The following is a 17,752-nucleotide window of genomic DNA, read 5'->3' on the forward strand; positions in this document are numbered from 1 at the left end:
TCTATAAAACTATATTCTATTTATTATGAGTCAATGAGGTCTTTCATTTGACCAAGAAAACGTTTTACATAATGGGAATGTTTAGTAGAGTGGCAATGTTTTTGAGCCATTTGATCAAATTAAGTGTTCCTTTCTCTTCTCTGTTTTCATGGAGTGATTTGGATTTTCTGCATGAATGGTGCTCATGCCATTTGATATGTAAATGCTAATAGAATAGGAGGTTTACTATAAATTTTAAAACACACATATTTTGTTACTAAAACATCTTAGTTTGAGCAATTATCCTTTAGATTATATATCTATTTGTAAGCCAATTGTACCAATTTATGTATAAAAGAAATAGACAGACATATACCAAACTCAGATAACTTATAAAACAGCTATAAACTAATAATGAAAACCAATAATAAGTTTCAAACGGATCTAAATGATCAACTAAATCTTGTTGATTTTTTATTCCTATGGTAAAACTGTTGACCAATACTTGTTACACCTATAACAAATAAATTTCCCAGAATTATGCTGGAAATGAATAATTTATAATGCTACATATGGATGGTAGTAAGATTTATGAATTTAAGCATTAAATCACATAATTAAAGGTTTAGAACCAACCAGGACACAACTGTATAGTGAAAATGCTAATTGTAAATGGCCTATATTATTTTTTTTTGAAAAAGAGACAGAGCTCCTCACTTATGGCAGAGAAATACCGGGGTAACAAAACAACAAAAACAAAAACCAAAACATACTCAATAAAACACCCAATGACTCACACTTTTCAACAACAATTACAACCACAAACTACTCCACTCCCTACATAGATCCAAGAAAGACATCCTCAAAACCTTTCGATCTATACACCCAAGTGGCAACCTAAAACTTGATCTTATCCCAAAGACTATCCATTGTACAAGAAACGTCTTCAAAAATCCTACTATTCCTCTCCAGCCAAATTGCCCAAAAAGTAGCCAACACAGCTCTGCAACAAACGAGCCAACCTCCGTCCGCCCCTTTATTAGATACTAAAAAGACCCTTTTCCTTGAGACTTTCAACAGTGTCTCTCAAACTCACTTCCAATGGTATGCATTGTGATATTCCCAAACTTTTAGCTCTCAAGTCTGATACTCGGTACTTTTCCATGAGAGCCTCATCGTTTTCACATCTGCCAAACAATAACAAACACAGTTAACAGTAACTTACACATACTTTTGAAGACTAATTAATAAAAGTGAATCTTTATACTGGTTTGCTGAACCTTTTTTCCCCCTTTTTTTTAGTCTAATGCATTTATGTAAATGATAAAGTTACCTCTGAGGAATGGTGAGTGCAGGGTAGAGCTGTTGTAAAATCTTTAAAAGCTCAGAAATGTGTGCAATATATCCACTTAGAAAATATCTTCCACTAGCTGAACCAACTTCAAATGCTTGAATATGTGCTCTTGCTACATCTCTAACATCATGATATGAATAAACTCTATTGGGAAATTTCTGAGGCCCTGCATAAGAAGACACTTTAGACTTAATTCTTAAGACACAAAATATACCAAATAAAAATATACATACCATTTGTTAGATTCATAATGAGACTGACACTGTCATTCATAGTTGGCTGCAAGAGAGGACCAAGTGTTACTCCTGGATGAATGGTGATTAAATCAATCTCATTCTCTTTTGCAAATTCCCAAGCAGCTTTCTCTGCTCTAGCTTTTGAAGCTGCATACCATATCTGGAAACAAAAAATGTAAGACCAGAGAAAAAATACAGGCTACAGTGAAGGTATCTACACTCTACTCAAAAGCCACAAGCTTAAAAAATATAAATGAGAAGAGAAAATAAGTTGAAAACAATTCACACCTTCATATTCTCACAAAAAACAGGATCAGAAAACCAAGTCTCATCAACAACTACATCAGGGTTTAGAGGTTTGCCATTGATTAAAACTGCAGCCATGGAAGATGTTATAATCACTCTCTTTACAGATGGAGCTTTTGCACATGACTTCAGAACATTCAATGTTCCCTTCACAGCTGGCTCTATTATTTCAGCCTGAAATAAATCCAATTTCAAGAATTATTATTACAAACTGAAAAAATGAACTTCAATGGTATTCAAGTTCATTAAGATATATATATATATATATATGTATAGTGTACCTGTGGATCAGTAGCTGAATGAAAAACAGGAGAAGCAGTGTGAAAAACACCATCACATCCATTGATAGCAGAATCAAAAGAGCCTTCTTCCATTAAATCTGCTTTGAACAAATAAAGTCTTTCCTTAGCTCCGTCTAGTTCAACCAAGTGTTTAGTCTTCTTTAAATCATCTGATGCATATCAAAACAAGACCAGCTCAGCCATAATTTAAAAGTGTATATTTTTGTAAAATGAAGTTAAAAAAAGAAAAGAAAATTAACTTGGATCACGAACAGAAGCTTTGACAGTGTAACCATGTTGTAGTAAGAACTTAACCAGCCATGAAGCTATGTAGCCTGAAGCTCCACTCACACACACCACCTTTTCTTCTCCACTCATCTTCTCTTTCCACAGCTTACAGACCATTTTTCTTTTATAACCAGAAATGGTATTTTTGCAGTGAGATTAGCTAGTGCTGGACTTGGTGAAACTAAAATAATATTGTGTTTAGATTTTTTTTTGATTGGTTTCATTGTATATAGTTGTTTAAAAAAAAAAAGTTTGGCATTTCTTGTATTTTATGAGTATTTTTATAAATATTATTGGGAGTCACAAAATATGTCTTTGGTGGATACTGTTCAAAAGATGTGTGCACAAGAAAGTAAAATCGGATACTAATATTAGAGAATAGTGCCAATATGGCATTGGTCACTGTTGTGGTTTGTCTATATATGTATGAATATGAACACGTGTAAAAGGCATTGACACGTGTGCTAGCCTTGCAAACAAAAAAAAGGAAATTGTATGTGTGTGATGTGTCCTCCATAGGAAGAAAATAAGGTAAGGTAGGCACCAGGTTGGGAAGAAAAAATAAGGGTTTGTAGTACTATTGTGACTTTTGTGCTGTTTTTAATGTTGGTCATCAAATTTAGTATGGAAAAAATTACAAAGAAGGGCTTTATTCCTATTGCACAAGAATATGATGAGACATGTATAAAGTTCTAATTTGTGTTTAGCACTAATTTTCAAAGACAGGTAACAAGAAGTGAGACTTCAAAATCCAACTTTGGTTGGCTCTTTTTGTACCTCTTCTATTTGAATTCCTTGGAATTTTAGATAAGTAAATAAAAATACAAATATAATGACAGATCATTATGTGAGATATTGTATGAAGATTGACCAACTCCTTAGTTGAACTGAACATGTTATGAACAATGTGTAGAAAAGTTGGTTGCTTCATCAAGCACAAATCTTTAAAATTACACACAAAGCTCATGGCTTTAAAACCAGTACAATTATACAGTACAAATGATTTATTAAGAGTGGCTTTGAATGGCCAATATTATTAGAAGCTAAATTGACCCTTTTCCCTGAGGCTTTCTACAGTCTCTCTCAAACTCACTTCCAAGGGAATGAAGTTAATTCCCAAATGTTTTGCCTTCAAATCTGATATTTGGTACTTTGGCTTAAGAGGTTCACTATCTTCACATCTGCAAACCAATGTAAATACACATTTTATTCCTGGGGTTTGAGAAAGTATAATACTATAGGTACATGGAGAACAAAACAAGAGTAACTCTAATGCATCTTCAGCTAGTAATTAGCTAATATTAATTAAGAAACAAAGTCAAGCATGGTTTGCTTAGCAGGAAAACTTACTTCTCAGGGATGCTTAAAGAAGGGTAAAGATGCTGTAAAATCTTTAAAGACTCTAACATATGTACAGCAGGCCCAGCAACACAGTATCTTCCACTAGCTGAAGCAACTTCAAAAGCTTGAATATGTGCATTGGCAACATCCCTAACATCAACAAAATGATAAACTTTATTGAGGACTGGTTGAACTCCTGCACTAAAAAAGGTTTATTAGATCAAAGTGTCACTTAAAGTAAGCAATAAAAATGGTAGCTTTTACAAGTTGTTAACTAGTGTGACAGAGTTAGTAAATGTACCATTGATTTGATTCAGAATAAGCTGTGTAGTTGTATTAATAGTTGGCTGTAAGAGAGGACCAATAACAAGTCCTGGATGAATGGTGACCAAATCGATCCCATTTTCCTTGCCAAATTTCCAGGCAGCCTCCTCAGCCAGAGTTTTCGAAAGCGCATACCAGTGCTTGAAAAAAAAAAGAAAAAGAAACATGAGCATAGAATCCTAACAAGTGTCTATGGTCAAAACCTTTCAAGAGCTCAAATGTATATAATGCATGTTCTTCCTTTTTATCAACACAAATATTTAAAAAAAAACATCAATAGGTGAGGTGAAAACACTCTTCCAAGTGTCTATGGTCTCAGAAGTATTGAATTGAAAGTAGTACACCAGAAAAGAGAAACAGTAATGGTCAAATAATAGAGTCCATGACCAAAACAGTATTTAGCTGGCAATTCTACAGAAATGCAGAAAAAGCTCAAGAATTTCTTGATTTGATTTGGCATATAATAATACATGACCATAAACATATAAAAAGAGGTGCTAACACTAGAACATATCAACAAAAAGATGTATGTGAAAATTGCATACCTGAAATTTCTGGCAGTGAACAGTATCAGAAAACCATGTCTCATCAACCACCACATCAGAGGTTAGAGGTTTTCCATTCTCAAAAACAGAAGAAAGGGAAGAAGTTATGACCACTCTCTTTATGGATGGAACTTTTGCACATGACCTCAGAACATTAAGTGTTCCCTTCACTGCTGGATCAATCAGTTGTGCCTAAAATAGTCAATGTAAACTCAGGCCTGCAAAAACCTGGCAAGCTCTTGTCTAAGGCAACAAATCATATGAGAAATATCTACCTTTGGATCAATGATTGAGCCGATTACAGGAGAAGCTGTATGAAATACCCCATCACATCCATTGACAGCAGAGTCAAAAGACCCTTCTTCCAACAGATTTGCTTTGAACAAATGAAGCCTTTCTTTAGCTCCATCTAGTGCAACCAAGTGAGCTGTTTTCTCTGAATCATCTATATTATATTGTTCAAAGGGTGAGTGAATTTCAAGAGTATGAAGAGTGTACATATCAGATTATTTATAGAATTGAGAATATTCCCAGAAGAGAAAAACACCAAATATATGAACTAATAAAAAGATAAAGAGAAGCAAACTAACTTGGATCACGAACAGATGCATTGACAGTGTATCCCTGCTGTAGTAAGAGCTTAACTAGCCATGAGGCTATGTAGCCTGATGCTCCTGTTACACACACCACCTTTCCTATGCCACTCATCTCTCACTCTTCAGTGTTTACATATCTATTAGATATATAAGAAATGGCTATCCGTTTCTGCCATTTTTTTCTGCCCTTTTTTCTTTCCACTAATATACAATTTTTTTAGTTTTATTTCCTATTAAGTCCATTGACTTTTAATTTTCGAGTGCTTTTTTTGATCTTTAGTATTAATAAAAGCAGCTCTTGGTGCCTCTCCTTTTGCCTCTTTCATCCATGTGACATCTTATATTTACTTTTTTGGGTAATGACAAAAATGTATACTTTGTGTTATAAAACCGCCCAAACTGCACCGCAATTTACGGTTTAGAATTTTTTGCGGTGCGGTTGCGGTTTGTATTTTTGCCAAATTGTGCAGTGCAGTGCGGTTTGCAGTTTTAAATTTATAAATGTGGTTCAAACTACACCGCACTGCATCATTATATATATTTATTTTTTTATATTTTTTTTCTTTCTTAACACATTTAAAATTAATGCATAAATATTTATATAGGACAACATACACAATATCTAGAAAAAATATATAATGTTTTATAAGATGTTAATACATATTCTACTTCAATCTAAATATATTCCCCATTAACTAAAATCTTTACTTTTATATTATATTTTTTCTTTGTTATTAGTTTGTTATATTTGTATTGTTTTGCAAAAAGTTTATTAGTTTGTTGTACATTTAATTATTTTGTTAGACACTCTATGGTTATGAGATTTATTACGAATATTTATCAATTATAATATTTAATTGTTATATTATTTGGCGATATGTATAAACCGCCCACACCACATCGCACCACATCGCATTTTTGCAGTGCGATTATGCGGTTTGAGGTCTATGCGGTGCGGGTTACAGTTTGGAAAATTGCTCAAACCGCATATGCAGTGCGGTCTAAAAAATTAGAGAAAAACCACACTACCCGCACCACGAACACCCCTACTTTCTAGATAAATGTGTCTATTTAAGTAATTTAACTATTTTTTTTTGTTTTGGACTGTTGTGAGTTTTTTTCTTTTTTCTTTTTGGGTTTTGAAGTTGTAATTGCACCACTACAAAAAATCTTAGTTTTAGTCACAAATTAAAAATTATTTTACCTATATCATCACTAAAAAATCTGTGACTAAAGTATTAGTCACAAAAATCATAATTTGTTGTCACTAAATGTATTTTTAGTTACAACAAAATTTATCACTAAAAATAATAGGTTGTGACTAAAACTACATTAGTGACAACTTGTGATTAAATATGATTTTTTAGTCACAAATAATTTTTTGTTGCGATTAAAAATGACATTTAGTAACACAAAATATACATTTAATTGTAAAGTTATGACTAAAAAGTTATGACTAAAGTATACATTTAATTGTAACAATGGTATACTCCTTTATCACTTACACTCACACGAATCACTTGTGTTGATCCCAAAAGAGGGTGTTTTAAAATTTAAACTCGCAAGTGCACGAATCGTTTCGGAATATAATGTTCATGTAAGTACGAGGTCGAACCCATGGGAGTTGACTAACATCAAAAGAAACTATTTCAAACAAAGCAATAATATTCTAACCTAGTTCCAAATATTTGATGAGATTTTGTTTTAGAAAAATAAAAGACAAGTAATAAAAAGATTTAAGACTAAATAGAAAAATGGTTTTCAAATGATATATGTAAAATAAGATTATTAAGATTTTAGAATCCACAAAATGCAAGTTCAATAGTATTTATAAGTATATTGATTCCCAAGTTTTGATATAGTTGAAATAAATCACACTATATAATTTTTCAAAATATATTTTCTATTCAAGCACAAGTTACTCTTTAAAAAAGGTAGGATTTTTCTTCACTTATATAAGATATAATTTCTAAGCATTAGTTGTGTTACAACCTAATGAAACTACAAAAAATCAAAGAGATTATGTTTAGGCAAAATATGATACTTATGCTCTAAGAATTAGATGTGAACAATTTAATGAAAAACATTTAATCAAAGAATATCATATTTTTGCATAATGAAGAACTAAGTGTAATATGCTTTAACAATCAATAGTAGATGAAAAATGCATATCTTTGATAGAAAAATCCATAAACAATGTTGTACAAATGGGAAATCAACATACAACAAAAAAATACTATCTAGTTACATTTTGCTTCATCATCATCTTAATAACCTTTGAAAAAGATTAGAAGCTCATAACTAGATAAAAATTACAAAATAACATACTTGACATGCTCTTCAAAAGATGAAAATGGTAGAAAGAAACTAGTGAAAAGAAGAGAGAAAATGTGTAGAAGATATTGAAAAAAAAAATGAAGAAGAAGAGCTCCCCCAATGGTCTTACAAGGCTCTATTTATAGGCAAAAGATGGAGATTAAATTAATCAAATTAAAATAAATAAATTGATTAATTTAATTGTGTTGGGAAGTGGTAGGATAAATAGAGTAAGTGTAAGAGTATTGGAAAGATGAAATATTTGGTTGGGTAAAATATTAGTGAAAAGCTAGGGTAAAAAAATAAATTAGGAATGTTTATTTAGGTAAGAAAAATAGGGAAGAGTGAATTGATATTTGAGTAAAAAAATATTGGGAATGAAAAAACATGATTTTTGGCATTTTTGTGGCTATTTGGCAGCTGGTTTAGGCATGGGATGGTGCAGTTTGGGCCAAATGGGCTGAAGGCATGGACTGATGCTGAGCCAAGCGTGGCTGGTGGAGGAATGCAGCACTTGGGCCTAGGCTGGCCCACGTTGGGGCTGGATGGCTGAAATTGGCAGCCTTGGGCGGTTTGGGCTTTGAGTGAATCAACATATATGTGTCCTTGCATATGTATTATGTGATTCAGCATATGTATAATTTTGAGTGAATCAGCATATATTTTTGTATAATTCAGCATATGCATATGTATAAGGCAGCTGGGGAAGCATCTGGCGTGATGTTGCTGAAGGAAGCTGATTGACTAAAGATGAGAAAGTGGCATTGGGCCTGAGGTGGAGGAATGTAGCACTTGGGCTTTTGAAAAATGCCATAATCTCCTTGTCTTTCTCCCAAAATTATCATTTTTCTCTTCTTTATTTTCAAGCATAAAAATTTCCTTACAAAATAAATATAAAATAAATCATAATAAAATATTTTCAATTATAAAATAAATTAAATTAATTCTTTGAAAATATTAATTATAGCTTAATTTATATTTAACATTTAAGCTCAACATTACATCTTTTTACTCCTAACTTAACAATATTAATTTTAAATAATTTAAACTATAACATTTTACAATAATATAACTATAAAAATACACAAAAATCTATAAAATTAAAATAAACCTAATAAATTCAAAATTACTTAAAAAAACTTAATAAATCAATTAAGAACTCAAGAACTAAGCAACAATTAACACATAAAAAGTGGTAAAATAACTCTATTTTGTAGAGTTATCAACTTGTGCACAAAACATTATGTATATAAATATATGATTGACCTCTATCTAATATCATTTGTGTCACATAACTTAGAACCTATAGCACCAAATAACTAGGGACATTTTTTTATTCATATCCAGTAATCTTTCACATATATAGGTGTAAAAAGGCTTTACTTACTATCAGCTCTTTCTCAACATAGCTATATGCTCTCATAATATTTAGAGAATTGCTAAAGGACACTATTGGTGTCCAACACTATAAGTATGTGACATATTGTTATTGGTACAATTCAATATCGGGTCTCATTTATTTGAATTTAATAACTATTAGAGCAAGTCCAGTGCATGTAGTTAAAGTAGTGGCTTAATGACATGGACTGACATACTACGGGTATAGAAGATTGCTTAGCATTGGAGAGAGAGATTGCTTTTCAAATTTGAAGCGCCCGTTGTCTCTGTCAAGCATCGGTTGCTATCTTTTTTCTTTAAAAAAAAATTATGCATATATATATTTATATTATATATATGTAAAAAATAGTTAGCACACAATCATTATCATCGTTGCATAAAAAATGTTTGGCACACAATTGTAAAAAAACGGTCTAAATTATTACCGTTTTTTATTACTGTTGGCACACAATTTGTTAATTCTTTTTTCTTCTATAAATACTTATCTATTTCATTCAATTGTCACACCATTTCGTACATTCTTTTTCCAAATTATCAATATCACAAAATTTCTTTTCTTAACAATGGATTCCCAAAATTCTCCAAATTTCGTCTAATTTAAATTTCATGTAATATTTATTTATATTAATATATGGATTTAAAAAATTTAGTATGACAATATTTATAATTATAAAATAATATATTAAATAATAATGTGTGTGACCATAGTTGACAACTTTTGGAGTGACTTAGCATTGCAGCATTTTTATGGAAAAAGTTGCAAAAAGTGATGTGGATGAGAGAGAAAATAAAAAAAATTATATTTTGGGATGATTTGTACATTTTAAGCAACTAATGAGGTAGCTACTATTGAAATTGCTCTTATGGGGTATCACTAACTAATTATAGGGTGTCACCTCATGTGGTGTTGGACACCTTAAAGTGCCAAATAACAACACTCTAGTATTTACTTAACATCAACATTCCAAAATATTTCTTCTTTATCTTATTTATTTTCTTGCCAAATATTAATATTACATGCTTTCATGGCCTTTGTTTTGGTTTTGGGTAGAGCTGTAAATGTGGGCCACTTGGCCCGGCCCACATTTTTCGTGCCTCCGGTAAATTCGGGCCCGGCCCATATTCAATTCGTGTCGTGCTCGTGCCGGCCCATTTTTGAAAGAGTAGGCCCAGCACGACCCATGGGCCCGGCCCATGTCGTGCCGTGCTCGTGCCGAGTCGGGCCGGCCCACTTTCTATATTCGGGCCCACTTTTAGGCCCACTTTTTTTTTGCTAAAAAATGTGAAGATGGAGAATTGAATCCTCCACCTCCTCTTTAACCATCAATAGACTTACCACCAAACAAAATACATTTATTTGTTTAAATTATAATTTTAGATATTTTTATATACATTTTAACAATATTTTATACAAAATTATATCAAAGATAATTATTAGAATTTTAATACCTACTAATAAATGCTAAAAATTTAACTAACAAATCTTAAAATAAATTAATATAATTATAAAAATATAAACATTGAAAAAAATAAGACATATATTATCATTTTAATTTATTAATTATTGACAAATAAAAATTTATTATGATTATTAATGTCAAAATATTGAGTTTTTTATCGTGTCGTGCTTTCGGGCTAGTTTGTTCGTGCTTTCGTGTCGTGCCTTCGGGCTTGTCGTGCCGTGCCGTGCTAAGCCCGTGTCGTACCGTGCCTAGCCCAAGCCTATATTTTTTCGTGCCGTGCCTGGCCCAAGCCCATATTTTTTCGTGTTGTGTTGTGCTCGTGCCTCCCGGGCTCGTGTCGATTTCGTGCCGTGCTCAAAAGCCTGACCCGTATTTACAGCTCTAATTTTGGGTAAGTAAATGACCACTCTAAAGCAAAGCCTAAGATTATGTGGCACAATTTTCAAAATTGATTTGTGAGTAATGACCACCTTCAACTCAACATGTTAGCATTGTTAAATATTGGAACAAAATGCACACATAACAATATATTAACCATCAATTACTCACCCAACCTGCTCTCTTTCTATAAATGTAAATTAATGTAAAAATATGGCCATTTGATATTATTTTCAAAACTTCAGGATTTAATTTATAAAAATAAATTATCTGTGTTAAAAAAAATAGAAATAGGGAAGTAATGCGGGATCAACATCTAAAGTATTATCAAATAAATGTCATATTTATTAGTTTAAAATCTAATCATTTCATAGATAAAAAAAAACTAAATAACTATGTAAAAAAGATACAAAAGATAATAGTCTAATGTGCAGTAATGAAAATGATATGTGAAATGCTGTAATTAAAAAAGAAAATATTAGTATACACATATGTATTTATTTATTTTATATTTTAAAATAAATTTAAAATTTATTGACTTTAAAAAAGGTGGTAGTACTACTCTTTTAAAGCAAAAAAAAAAAAATTCTTAGATTTCCATAAATATTTATATAACCTCCATTACTTTTGTAACCCATTTTTTTTTAATGGGTATGTGTGTACACGTTTTTTGACATTATTTTTTAAACCAATTGTAAACCATTAGATTAAATTAAATCTAATGGTCAAAATTAAAACACATCTTTAATCAAAATTGTAATAAGTAAAAATCTCAATTAATCGTATCTCTTTTACCGTCTTCCTCTATTTTCATCGTCCTTCTTGTCGTCAACGATCTGCGACCACCTCTCTTCTCACTGTCGCAATACTCATCTGTTATTTTTGGGTGAAATAATACATGTATACAGGGGTTGACCCACATAGAGCCGAGGGTGGGCGGCCGCGCCCGGGTGAAAAAAAAATATAAAATATTTTAAACAAATATATGTATTTTAATTAATTAATGTATATATTTTTAATTGAAGCTAATATTTAATAGTTGAGACTTTTGCATAATGGTCAAACTCAATTTTATAAATCTTAATGACAAGGTTCAAATCTCAACAAATGTATTATTTTTATATATATGCAGTTTTTTTAAAAAAAAAACACATACAAAACTCCTACTTGATTTGAACAATTGCAAATAAAACATTTTTGAATTAGCACAACCATCGAAGCCAAAAAAATTTTTGTTATTAATTTGTTAGTTGTAAATAATATTTAATAATACATAAAAACAAATTTCCATACTCGAAAAAGAGAAATACAAAATCCGACATTCTTTAGAGAATAAGTTTTATTCTAATTTTCATTTCCATAATTTCTACACCTGAACATTTATGAATAAAATACATAACTTTTTGAGTAAGAGAATTTAGATGGAAATTGTTGAGTAAACCCCAAAACATCATAGGTCAATGGCATTGTGGGAAAACCACATTATCAAAATAGTCGAATCTAATTTATAATCTATGCATTCATGGAAGATTAGAGACATTTCTTCTATTTTATTAGTACTTTTATTAATCTTTATTGAGAGTCACATGTAAGTACACAAAAGCATAATTAATTGGATATATATGAAAATTAGAATAGTGAAAATATTGCATTGGTATTACTGAGTTCATGTGGTTTAAATCTATGCATTAATATGAACACGGTTTAGGGGTACCACACAAATGTTCAATCCATGTAAATGTTATAAACAAAAGAAGTAATAAAATGTGTCAAATAATATAACATTTGTAACTACTATTGTAACTTTTTGTTACATTGTTAACAAGGGTTTAATTCATTATTGCTAACATTATGAAAATGAGTATTCATATTGCAACAAACTCTTTTGCTTCTTTATATTTCTTTTTTAAAAGTTTCTTAAATTTGTTCCCTAGAGTGGTCATCTAGCATTTCAAGTAAGAAAAAATCAGCAAAATTAGATTAGTTAGCAGCTTAATAATAACGAAATATGATTTTTGTAGGACTATTTCGATCCATATTTTTTTCTAAAAAAATGGGATACTTGAATAATTGAAGAAAGACTTTATAGAAATGAGGCATGTATAAAATTCTACACTGTGTTTAGCACTAATTTTAAATTAGCACTAATTTTCAATTCAACTATGTGTTTAGCACTAATTTTCAGCTTGGTTGGCTCTTTTGTACCTCATCTATTTGAATTCCTTGGACTTTTAAGTAAGTAGTAATGGAAAATACAAATATAATGTGGAAAACTACTGAGATCAGAGTGTGGATATTGTATGTGTATATATAAAAGTTGGTAGCTTCACTTCCTGATGGTGATGGTGATGTTGCTATTCTTGAAAATGTGAGGTTTTATAAGAAAGATTTTGAAGAAAAAGCTTACTTCATAAAAGCACAAATCTTTAACAATGCTTCATTTGGGATTCCACACAAAGCTCATGGCTTTAAAAAGCACCACAAAATGTGCACTACAAATGGTATTAAGAGTATCTTTGAATGGCCTATATCAGAAGCTAAAATGACCCTTTTCTTTGAGGCTTTCTATAGAGTCTCTCAGAGTCACTTCCAAGGGTAGAAAGTTAATTCCCAAACTTCTTGCCTTCAGATCTGATACTTGGTACTTTGGCTTGAGAGGCTCATTAACTTCATATCTGCACAAAAAATGTAATTACATACATTTATTAATGCTTTGTATTTTTGTCATTTCCAGTAATTGGCTTTTAATAAGAAACAAAATCAACCATAATTGGCTTATCAATAGCTTGAAAATGATATGACTCACTTGTCAGGTATGCTCAAAGAAGGGTAAAGATGCTGTAATATCTTCAATGACTCTAAAATATGTACAACAGGTCCAGCAACACAGTATCTTCCACTAGCTGAAGAAACTTCAAATGCTTGAATATGTGCATTAGCAATATCTCTAACATCAACAAATGGATAAACTTGATTGAGAACTGGTTCAGTTCCTGCACTCAAAGAAAGAAAAAATAGTTCAAATTTTAAACAGGGTGCTTAATTACTTACTTTATGGTAAAACAATCATAAAGTAGCCAAACATGTTTGTGACAGTTTTTGAATTAATATACCATTTATTTGATTTAGAATATGCTCCATGGTTGCATTGACAGTCGGTTGTAAGAGAGGACCAATAACAAATCCTGGATGTATGGCGACCAAATCCATCCCATTTTCCTTGGCAAACTTCCAAGCAGCCTCCTCAGCCAGAGTTTTCGAAATAGTATACCAGCGCTGTAAAAGGGAAAATTTAATAAGACCATAGAACATGGAAAAGCCTATGTATGGACAACAAAACTTTGAACAGTAGACATTTAGTAACTTAATATAGAGCTTAAAATGCAGCTGCTATTATAGATAAGCAAAGCTCAAATATATAAAGATATAACTATATAGAAAATTGCTCAAGTTGGGGTGAGAACATTCTTCCAATGATATTATGGAGATGGCATACATATAGAGCTATGATACTGTACCATCAAGATAAATTCTTGGGAAAAGTTCCTGAATAAATGATTTGGTTGAAGCTGGAACAGCTGTATATGATTGTGAATTTAACAAAAGAAGTTTATCTCAAAGGAGGGCATTATGGATTCAAGATTCAAGAAGAAAAGAGTATATAAAACAATCTAAGATTGTGTTGAGGATAGGTAGTGATAATTAATGAATAAAAAGTCACATGCTCATATGGTAGAAGTCATGAATTATATTTGAGAAACGTTTACATTTAAGGAAATTCAGGTTTCCCTCAAGCCTAAAGATGTTTAAAGTCTGTCATAAGTATTGAAAGCAGACATGAAAAGAGAGGTAGTAAAGGTCAGAAATAGAAAGTGCATGGCAAAATCAGTAGTTGTTAAATATATTTTCACTGCCAAATTAAGCTACTGAAGCTTTGAAAGAGGCTCTTTAGTAAAGGTGCATTGTAAGTGTTTTACAATCAAGTGCTATACAATTTCAGTGAAGAACCCCATAATTTATGAGCCAACCAAACTTCTTGTTCCATCTATTTTTCATTTGTAGCACTTGAGATAAAGAAAGCTCATATAGCAGAGAGCTCTGCAGATATGCTGAAGAAAATCTCTCTCAAAGTTCAAGTATTTCTTAAACTTTGTAGTTTTCAGCAAGAAGAAATGCCAAAGTAGAAATTGTTAGATTGAGCCAAAGTGGGGATTTCTGATCGGTTTTGATGGCTCTCTATGATTCAAAGGACTATACGTGTTAGTTATGTAATCTAATTGGGAAGCATTGATGTTCATAATTGTTTCTGTGATTATTGATTTGGCATAACAAGATATGCCCATATCCATATTATATATAAGAGGAATTAACACTAGAACAGATCAACAAAATATGACCAAAAAAATGTAAATGAAAAGTTCATACCTTGTTTTTCTCACAGTGAACAATATCAGAAAACCATGTCTCATCAACTACCACATCAGGGGTTAGAGGTATTCCTTTCTCAAAAACAGCAGAAATGGAAGAAGTTATAACCACTCTCTTCATGGATGGAACTTTTGCACATGATCTCAAAACATTTAATGTTCCATTCACAGCTGGATCAATTAGTTCTGCCTGAAATAATCAATCTAAACTCAATCCATGATGTGTGTGAAAATCATTTGCCTATAGGATAACAAGCCAAGCTTATTTTTTTAAAATAATTAGTCTACCTGTGGGTCAACGGTTGAGCTTGAATCGAGTACAGGAGAAGCTGCATGAAAAACCCCATCACAGCCATTGATAGCAGAATCAAAAGAGCCTTCTTCCATTAAATTTGCTTTGAACAAATGAAGTCTTTCTTTAGCTCCATCTAGTGCAACCAAGTGAGCTGTTTTCTGTGGATCATCTATATAGCTCAAAAAAAAGAGAGATTTAAGTATACAACAATCGATAGAATGAGATTACTTTTATTAAAACAAAAAAAGCTTTCTTTTTGGAATGAAAAACAAAGAATCTCCCAGAACTAACTTGGGTCACGAACAGATGCATTAACAGTGTATCCCTGGTTTAGTAAAAGCTTAACCAGCCATGAGGCTATGTAGCCTGATGCTCCTGTTACACACACCACCTTCTCTATCCCACTCATTCTCTCTTTCTCCCAAGTGTTCACAGCCAATTAACACTAATTTTGAGGTATTTGTAGTAAGCAAAGATGGATACGAACTCATTTTGACTATTTTATTAGCACGTTTGTGAACCAATCAACAAAAAAAAACAAAAGTAAGTCAATGGGATCTGTCATTGGACCAAGTGAGAGTTCATAGAAGATAATATTTAATATAGTAGTAACAACGTTGTTTTCCTACCTACTGTGGAGTTGTTTTTGAGCCAATTCATAAAATTGAAAGGGTGTCTATAAAATTGGATTTTCTTACCTGAATGGTGCTTTGAGCTTAGAAGGGTAGAAAATGCGCAGGTGGGTCATCGTCATCAATGTCGATCTCTGACAATAAACAAATCTTAATTCTCTGGCCGGACAGACTATCGAAGACGACAAGTTTAATTGTCGTACCTTTTAAAGCAGTGTAGTGAAAACGACAACTTTCATTATTATTTTTTTTTGAAAAAGAAACAAGGTCAATCAATGATTGAGCTCCAATTTTATTAGAAACCCTCACTTATGGCGGAGGAGGAAAACCATGGATCATTACATAGAAAAACCAATACCTAGAACATAAGTACAAGTTATACATGAGATCCGATTCTAATCATGGTCACTATCGTAGGATAAAATATAGCTCCATTCTCTATGGAGATCTTGAAATGAAAGGGTTTTAAAGTATTTTGTCCTAAAGACCCATGTTGCAACCCAAAATTTAACTTTATCCCACACCTCTACACTCTTCTTTTCTATATTGTCAAAAATTCTGCCATTCCTTTCTAACCATATTGCCCAAAGGATAGCCAATACAGTAGCTGTCCATAATCTAGCAGACCTCTTCCCCCCAACTATATTGCAAGACAAGAGATCAGCACATTTCTTTGGCATGCACCAGCTTAATCCATATTCTCTCAATAATCTATTCCATAGACCTTGGCTAAAAGGACACTCAAGAAATAGGTGTGACAAAGATTCATCAGCATTCTTGCAGCAGACACACCAGCCCGGAGACAACACCTGGAAAGGTCTTCTCTTTTGCATTATCTCCTGAACGTTTACTTTTTCCAAAGCTAACAGCCACCCAAAAACTTTGATTCTAGATGGAGCGCAACCTTTCCACACCAACTTAGCCCAATTTCCTTGTGAATTATACTGGTATGAGACTAAACTTTGAAAGGCACTTTTACAAGAGAAAATACCATTAATCCCAGGAGACCAAATTCTTGAGTCATCCACTACATCAAGAATTGGATTCTGTTCAAGAAGCTGAAGCAGATCTACTAAATGGGGGGCCTCCCACTCTCTCAATTGTCTTCTGAACTGAAAATCCCATCCAGAGTTAGATCTTGAGAGGCCTTCTCCCCCACCCGCCATTTCTTTTACACTCTTTTGTCTCCCATTAGAAATCTGCATAAGATCAGGAAATAGTCTCATAAAGGCTTCATCACCCACCCAAACATCCTCCTAGAATCTGATTCTATTCCCCTTACCAACCTTGAAGCGGACCCTAGTCAGGAATTCATCATACAATGCCGCAATACTCTTCCATGGTCCTCTAAACGACAGAGAATCCCCTCTTTTCGAATCCCAGAAGTTATCAGCTCTCCCATATCTACTATTAATCAACTTATACCAAAGGGTTTTGTCTTCCAACGGGAATCGCCACAGCCACTTCATCAAAAAGGCCTTATTTCTTGCTTCCAACTGCCCAATCCCTAGCCCTCCTAGAAAAAGAGGTTTACACACCTTTTCCCAAGCCACCAGATGCTCACCCCCACCCAGATCACCCCCTTCCCAAAGG

The 17,752-nt window shown here is 32.4% G+C and overlaps 3 protein-coding genes across 5 annotated transcripts; all 3 read right to left on the minus strand.

The window, feature by feature from the left end:
• Window positions 1–388: 388 nt before the first annotated feature.
• Window positions 389–2,615, minus strand: LOC133829741 (phenylacetaldehyde reductase-like). Its single transcript, XM_062259513.1, has 6 exons — window positions 2,417–2,615; window positions 2,157–2,326; window positions 1,858–2,049; window positions 1,567–1,729; window positions 1,313–1,499; window positions 389–1,166 (listed from the first exon to the last, which is right to left on the minus strand). Exons 1-6 carry the CDS (start codon window positions 2,559–2,561, stop codon window positions 1,019–1,021), a joined length of 1,005 nt encoding a protein of 334 aa, XP_062115497.1. The 5' UTR covers window positions 2,562–2,615; the 3' UTR covers window positions 389–1,018.
• Window positions 2,616–3,322: 707 nt separating this feature from the next.
• LOC133829746 (phenylacetaldehyde reductase-like) lies at window positions 3,323–5,410 on the minus strand. 2 transcript variants are annotated; one of them, XM_062259519.1, is made up of 6 exons: window positions 5,245–5,410; window positions 4,930–5,099; window positions 4,655–4,846; window positions 4,087–4,249; window positions 3,795–3,981; window positions 3,323–3,625 (listed from the first exon to the last, which is right to left on the minus strand). In XM_062259519.1, exons 1-6 carry the CDS (start codon window positions 5,360–5,362, stop codon window positions 3,481–3,483), a joined length of 975 nt encoding a protein of 324 aa, XP_062115503.1. In that variant the 5' UTR covers window positions 5,363–5,410; the 3' UTR covers window positions 3,323–3,480. The 2 variants fall into 2 exon arrangements, with proteins under 2 accessions (XP_062115503.1, XP_062115504.1); XM_062259520.1 differs by lacking the exon at window positions 3,323–3,625 and having other exon boundaries at window positions 3,796–3,986.
• Window positions 5,411–13,193: 7,783 nt separating this feature from the next.
• On the minus strand, window positions 13,194–16,476 carry LOC133829745 (phenylacetaldehyde reductase-like). Of its 2 annotated transcripts, none has more exons than XM_062259518.1 (6): window positions 16,226–16,476; window positions 15,521–15,696; window positions 15,231–15,422; window positions 13,919–14,081; window positions 13,612–13,798; window positions 13,194–13,480 (listed from the first exon to the last, which is right to left on the minus strand). In XM_062259518.1, the coding sequence occupies exons 2-6, from the start codon at window positions 15,617–15,619 to the stop codon at window positions 13,336–13,338; spliced, it is 786 nt and encodes a 261-aa protein (XP_062115502.1). In that variant the 5' UTR covers window positions 15,620–15,696; window positions 16,226–16,476; the 3' UTR covers window positions 13,194–13,335. The 2 variants fall into 2 exon arrangements, with proteins under 2 accessions (XP_062115502.1, XP_062115501.1); XM_062259517.1 differs by lacking the exon at window positions 16,226–16,476 and adding an exon at window positions 15,819–16,019.
• Window positions 16,477–17,752: the final 1,276 nt, after the last annotated feature.

This window comes from Humulus lupulus, chromosome 4 (genome assembly GCF_963169125.1).
Source record: "Humulus lupulus chromosome 4, drHumLupu1.1, whole genome shotgun sequence".
NCBI classification, from domain to species: Eukaryota; Viridiplantae; Streptophyta; class Magnoliopsida; order Rosales; family Cannabaceae; genus Humulus; species Humulus lupulus.

Excerpts from the sequence above, each read along its gene's own strand:
- LOC133829741 (XM_062259513.1), bottom strand. The coding sequence starts at position 2,561 with ATGGTCTGTAAGCTGTGGAAAGAGAAGATGAGTGGAGAAGAAAAGGTG. Across the intron at positions 1,500-1,566 it reads CATTATGAATCTAACAAATG|GGCCTCAGAAATTTCCCAAT; the intron begins GTATGTATATTT and ends CTTCTTATGCAG. Across the intron at positions 1,167-1,312 it reads GCACTCACCATTCCTCAGAG|ATGTGAAAACGATGAGGCTC; the intron begins GTAACTTTATCA and ends ATTGTTTGGCAG.
- LOC133829745 (XM_062259517.1), bottom strand. The coding sequence starts at position 15,936 with ATGAGTGGGATAGAGAAGGTGGTGTGTGTAACAGGAGCATCAGGCTAC. Across the intron at positions 14,082-15,230 it reads TTCACTGTGAGAAAAACAAG|CGCTGGTATACTATTTCGAA; the intron begins GTATGAACTTTT and ends TCCCTTTTACAG. Across the intron at positions 13,481-13,611 it reads TCTTTGAGCATACCTGACAA|ATATGAAGTTAATGAGCCTC; the intron begins GTGAGTCATATC and ends TTTTTTGTGCAG.
- LOC133829746 (XM_062259519.1), bottom strand. The coding sequence starts at position 5,362 with ATGAGTGGCATAGGAAAGGTGGTGTGTGTAACAGGAGCATCAGGCTAC. Across the intron at positions 5,100-5,244 it reads TGCATCTGTTCGTGATCCAA|ATGATTCAGAGAAAACAGCT; the intron begins GTTAGTTTGCTT and ends AATATAATATAG. Across the intron at positions 3,626-3,794 it reads TCTTTAAGCATCCCTGAGAA|ATGTGAAGATAGTGAACCTC; the intron begins GTAAGTTTTCCT and ends ATTGGTTTGCAG.